General features: G+C 40.3%; 1 protein-coding gene across 1 annotated transcript in view; it reads right to left on the reverse strand.

Moving 5' to 3' along the window:
• Positions 1–2,397: 2,397 nt before the first annotated feature.
• Positions 2,398–6,490, reverse strand: part of rbm7 (RNA binding motif protein 7) — a 6,158-nt gene continuing 2,065 nt past the window's right edge. Inside the window, exons 4-5 of the mRNA XM_074678794.1 lie at positions 3,588–3,681; positions 2,398–3,360 (exon numbers count right to left, since the gene is read on the reverse strand). Coding sequence (XP_074534895.1) covers positions 3,007–3,360; positions 3,588–3,681 — 448 coding nt within the window. The 3' untranslated portion in view covers positions 2,398–3,006. The remainder of the gene's footprint in view (positions 3,361–3,587; positions 3,682–6,490) is intronic.

Consider the following 6,490-nt stretch of genomic DNA (forward strand, 5'->3'; position numbering starts at 1 on the left):
CACTTTAGTTAAAGAGTTTTACTCAAAGGGGGGGGGGTTTCGTGTGTATTTATTAACAAAACAAACACACAGTAAACCCCCTTTTTAAAAATACTTTTTGGATGTGCGTTTTTCTTTTAACAAATAAATGATAAACAACAAGAATTACTTTAATAATAAGTAAAATATTGACTTAATACGATTAACAATGTGCTTCAAAATAAGAAATGCATAAATTCCTAATTCCACAAACTGTAACTTAAACGTAGCATCGAAAACGTCATTTTCCTTTGCTTACCTGACAAAAGACGCACGTGCAGCTTAATACTACTCACTACACTTGGTTCCCCGCGCGTGGACGGAAGACGTTTAACTCTCAGGACCTGAAGTTCAAAGCTCCCGCATGACACGTTTAATCACACGGTTTTAACAATACTCGATGACAGTCAGAGCAAATAAACTCGTGGGAAATGTGATATCAGTGTCGGTGATGAATGTGCCAGAACTCCTCTCATAATGAAGTTCACTTTGACAGGCTCAAGCTCCACATGCGCCTCAACTCAAATACCCCTGATGCAACAGCATGCTTTACTTATAAAAGTAATTTTTATTTTGCAAAAACTTTTCCAGGATATTTTATGTATAAGTATATGTTTGAGGAAAATTAGGCAAAAACTTGTTGTCATTTGACGGCAGTCCAGGGGGAATCGTATCAGTGTGGGGAGCTGTGGGTGACCTCAGGGGGAACCAATTATGCTCTCATGAATTGGAAATACATTTTTACTCGCTGGCGGCTTGTGCCTCCGAAGACCGCCGTGTTCAAAGAGGAAAGGATTATGAAGGAGGAAATATGGGAGCTCTGCATGAGAAAGCTCGGCTCCTTTTCACATGTTTGATGGCTCGATCAAAGAGGAGGAGGGGGGAGAACAACTGCTGTGGAGCGTTTGACTTTTTTTGTGCGTCGGGCAGCTTAAAAAAAGTTTAGCAGCAGTCTGGGGTGACAAAAAGTTGGAATAAAACCTAGAAACAAAAGTTGGTAATTCTTCATTGAAACTTTTGTGAGTAGATTTTTTTTCATCTTATTTGTGTTGATCTAAATTTGATGCGCATACATTATTATCAAATAATTCACGAGACTAATCTGATTTTGTTTTCCCCTCATTAAGCCTGCCACCTTTTGCCTTTTAAACCTATTTTTCTACAATAAATACAACACAATATTGGAGTGCAAACCGGGCCTTCGACTCAGACTACCGTGGCACCAATGAACTCAACAACCTGAGGTGGTGTCAGGATCCAGGAATCACGGCTGCGGGCATCTTGACACTTGTGGTCTGTGTTACGGGGCTGCTAGAGGGAGGGTCTCTGGATGTTTGGAAGTGGATCATTTCAGGAGACTATAAAAGTCCACACAGCAGCGGCTACCGAGCGGCCTCTCTAATCCGCGCGCTCCAGGGCTGGAGACGCCAGGAAGATCAACCAATTAGAAGAGTTATGCCACAGCCAGAGGCGTAATAAGGGCCTTCCTAGGTCCGACACCGAGCAGAGGATACTCTCTATTAGAGCGATTTGAGAGCATCAGGATGCAATCTGACACGAGGAAGATTAAAGGCAAGACACAGAGCTTAGAGAGGGGTGCAAATGCACCTCCACTTTTGGATTCCGTGGGACGTATTGAAGGATCTGGTTGTCGATTGCGCGGGAGCCCCTGTTAGTGGCATAAGCACTTTCGGAAGGGTAGATTATGACCTCAGCGCGGACATTAAGGGATTTGATCACCACTTTGTTGTAAGCAAGCCTGAGCAGACACGATGGGGGGAACAATGCCGCGAAGCCGATCGCAACATGAGATGTTAAGGATCAAAATGCTGCTAATTCTGGGACGGGACAATAGCTTGCTCCTGCCACAGATGCAAACTGACCCGAACCTGTGCCTTCGTCTGAGTGGTGTTAAGACTCCTCTGATAAAAGAGAACAGGATATCTCTGTGTTTTACTCAGCAGAACAAGAAACAAACCTGGACATAATTGCATGCCGTAAAGTGAACAGGGCTGGTGTCAAATCCATGTAAAGACTTGAAAGCATCCTGAATAGATAGGTCAGATGTAGGATCTGATCATGTGGCTCAGATATCTTTAACATCTTAATTGATTCAATAAAAGGATGCGTGTGGCGCCACCTGTAGATTACTCCATAACCCGCTGCACAAGCCTATTAGTTACACTGGGGCAATTTATAGGTGCAGATAAGGCCGTGTGTGCATGCATAAAGGCATGTAGCATCAACATAAAATAGCTAACTGAACTTAGTAACATACACAAAGAGCTGTAAATAGCATTGTTGATGAACAGCCAAGGCACTTGTGTTGTGACCAGATGAAAGACAATACCAGGATTAAATCAAAGGAGCTTTATAATGATGGAAATGTCCATTTTAAAACAGTATCTTACAGACTCTGAATAAAAAAAAATAAAATAAACAAAGCCTTCTTAGAAAGACAGAGCTCAATGGATTAACAATTAAGAAAGAGTGGTGCCCTATTGCAGTAAAGTGGTGCTGGTGGAATCTCTGGCTGACAAGGTTGTTGTTCTTTTTTTGCTAAGTACCTGAAGATTTTTGTAAAGTTCTGGGAGCACCTTTAAATACAATCTGCATAAAGTAAAAACTAGCTTTTATCTCAAATCTTTCTTTTTATACACGTGGAGTTTGTTTTCTCTTCCACAATATTGACAAATTGTGTCTGTTTCTTTTTTACTTGCTCATAAAATAATAATACACGTGTTCCCGTTCAGCTAAATTTTTAGAGACATCTGTGAGGAAAAACTCACATTTAACAAGTGTACAAATTTAAAAACACCCTTGAAGTAAACAAAAGTGGTTCTGAGGCATAAATTATCCAATCCAGAAGGATTATGTACAAAATCCTGAGTTTACATGAAAATTTGTCAACATAATCCTTGATATTTTTGTTTGCCGTCCAAAGGTTTGTGAATCACGGCAGTCCAAACAGAACGTCCTTCATGTGTCTTAGTAGCGCCGCCATCTGTTGTCCTGGTAGCCACGGCTGCCGCCCTTGTCATCATAATGTCGGCTGCCACCTCTGCTGTCGTGGTGGCGGTTGCTGCTTCTGTCGTTCTGATGGTGATAGCCGTCCCGGCTGTGGCCGTGTTGCTGATGGCGGCCTGAACTCTGGTCGTCTTGGTATCGCTGATTTCTGCCACCGCTGTTGGAGTTGCGATGATAGGGGGTGTTGTCGTGCTGCCTTGGGCCACTTCTCACAGGGTGACCCCCTGCAGATGCCTGCCTCTGCTGAGGTTTTAAAAAGCCGCCATTTAACTGATCGAGCTGCTGCATGTGGAGCTGCCACATCATGTTGTTCATCTGTAGATGGAAGGATGAAAACATAAGAGGCCCTGTGTGTCATACACTGTAGAAAGATGTCCCTCATCCAGCTGTATAACTTATGGTTTTTAGAGTGAGGCCCAGCATAACTCAATATGTGAAAGTCTATTATAGTGATACTATTGATAATAGATTAATCAAAGTTCAAAAGACTATATCTTATCATTAATTTGTAGTTTGTCATTCAAAAGGAAGGTGAACGTTACCATGGCGTGCTTCTGCAGATTATCAGGAGACGAGAAAGATCTTTGCATTTGGGGTGGAGGCGTGTATGGAGGAGAACTGAACTGGATCGGTGTCCTTTAGGAGGAAAGCAAAGCATAATAGCATTATTAATTACAAAACAAGGCTGAGCAACAAGTTTAATCAGAGCTAGACACAACACTGACAAACACCCACTGCAATTTGTTTATTTACGGTTACGTTCAGCTGGAAGAGCAGGAGAGAGATGAAAATGAGCGAGTACAGAGAAAGCCTAAAAATCCTTTTAACAACACTATGACTGTCATAGTTTCACTGTTTGTGATAAAAAAACCTGCAAAAGACAGCATAAGAAAAGTAAATCTCTTCCAAAAAAATACCCACAAATTTAAATGCAGTCCTCACATCAAGCAGAACTAGAGTCTAACAACATATTTTACCAATGCACAGCTCATAAGAAAAGTTAATACTTTTTCTTTTTTCCCCTTGTTTGTGATGTATCCTTGCAGCACATTGTTACAAAAGGTTCTCAATGTTTTAATAGTTGCATTTCACTGTGTTCCGTGATGAACTCTGAACACTGTAATAGTGCAACAGGCCAAAATCTAACACCACCACCACCCTAGATTATACCCAGAGATGGCTAGTTTGGGCAGTTTGTACCCAGGGGTATACATTTGCCTGGGCCATTCATATCCACAAGGCAAGATTATATTGGGGCTGTCACTTTTTCAAAAAATAAAGTTTTAACAAGTTAGAAATGACCCTTAATTTGTTCAACTTATTTCGATGGGATGTGGTTTATGAGAGGTAAAAGTTTACAATTGTTTAAGTTTACGATAAAAAATTAAGATTGATTTTGATCAAAACAAAGAAAAGCTAAGATCTGAGCAGTTCTTAAACTGCTAAGTTATTCACCCCTCAGTATTTTGGCAACAAATTTTATTTGATTAACTCAGATATTGGACAGATTATGCCCCTTTTTTGTTCTTGAAATTAAATGGAAAAATAAACATTTGTTTGAAGTAGTGCTGCACGATTTGGGGAAAAGGTGCGATTTGCGATTAGGTGGACAATATTGTGATTGCGATTGTGCTTGCGATTTAATAAAAAAAGTTATGTCATGATGAGTCTACAGACTTGCTTGGTTATCATGGAGAAAAATCTGAATTGCATGTGCTGACATTGCGATTGCGATAACCTCTTTTGCGATTACGTAATTGCATGTGCTGACATTGGGATTGCGATTGCGATAATCGTGCAGCCCTAGTTTGAAGCACTGTTTGCATATAGGGTGAGTATTCTTACTAGAATCAAACACTTTGAGTCTGGCCTTGCCTGTTCTACACCCTGGGATATGTTTTGGCTCAAGTCATTTTGTACATCCTTGGAATAGCACAAGCATTAAGGTCACATAGCCCTATATGAATACAAAGGCTGATGTACATATCCTGACCTTCACCTCTTCAAAAATGTGTCAAAATATGTCAAATAATTTTTCAGTTGGGTAGCAATTTCCTGAATTTACAATAGGATATCAAAGTATAATGAATTAAATTGCTTTAGGATGAATGAAGCTGCACTATATTTTCATCTGTCTTTGGTTCTTTCTGTTGTGCCTTGTGTAACACCTTCCAAATCTATGACCAGGACAATGCAGAAGGTACCATTCAGCATTAAAGGTTCAAGCAAAGAGGCTGACTTTAAAAACACAAGCCACTTTTGAATGGCCTGCTCAAAGCAGGACCATTGGCATGTTCTTTTTATGTTCTTCACTTGAGTAAGGGTCTTTCTGTCATTAGCCCAGTAGTGAAAGAAGCAAAAGGGGGGAAGCCATTAATATCATCACAATGCTTTGCAGTGGTATCAATAGATACATTTTAAGCTAACAGACAAAAAATGGGATAGTTAGGTGACAGTACATCAAAGTTAAGCAAAAAAAAAAAAAGATGAGCTGATGTAAAAGATGACTGTGTACTCCTAATTTTCACCTCTTAAACAGTTGGAAAAAAACATACATTTGAATATCCACATGGTTATCCTGATCCATCCTTATCTTCAGCACTCAGTCTGCACCCTTGATCCCTCTGATGTAATACTCTGCCTAATTGTTGCATGGTTAAAGTTACTCAACTCTGATCTGTTGATTAAAACATTTTGTTCAAAATTCAGTAAAACTTTACTCCCCCAGATAACCTTTGAAAAATTTGTCTAAGATGTAACTTTGTAACCAGAGAGCAGCTTGGGCACAATAATCTATCCAAAGCATGAAAAGACATTAAAGATTCTTCATGATTAATCTTTAGACATGTTAGCAATTGATTCATGTGGATTGGAGCAACAAGAGAACTGAACATGAATAGAGTTCAGACTCACAGTGCTCTGTCTCCTACCTACTTGTTCTCACTGAGTAAATATGGTGTCAGTAGGAAGTATTACCCTGACACTATCAGGCTGGTGACGGAACACACACTATCATGATGTGAAGCTGGTGCTGCTATGAAAAGATACCAGAATACTCACTCTGGGGAGCCACATTGCACTGACGTCCCACAGAGTCGTATCCAAAGATGCATTAAGGTCCAATTATGAGTTCTGGCCATTGGCTCTCACACATGCAATCTTGTCAGAGAATTTCCTGGTCTAAGTCCATGAGTGATTAACACACAAGCAACACACTGGAAGAGGAGGCGCTAACAACTTTACTGGTGACGATTGCATCATAGATTTGATTTTGGCTAGGCCTGTCACGATAATTAATAAATCAATTAACCGAACAATAAATAAAAACGTCCTCAGTAAGTTTGCCAGCCTTGATAAACTGACACGTGCATGCATGTTTGTTTTCCTCCTCTCTTTCCACCAAAGAGGCTGAATGAAGAGATGGCTCACTACGTCTATCTTTCCT

This window comes from Halichoeres trimaculatus, unplaced genomic scaffold (assembly GCF_033239565.1).
Source record: "Halichoeres trimaculatus isolate MK-OKI-2021-1 unplaced genomic scaffold, fHalTri1.1 fHalTri1_scaffold_9, whole genome shotgun sequence".
In the NCBI taxonomy this organism is placed as follows: Eukaryota; Metazoa; Chordata; class Actinopteri; order Labriformes; family Labridae; genus Halichoeres; species Halichoeres trimaculatus.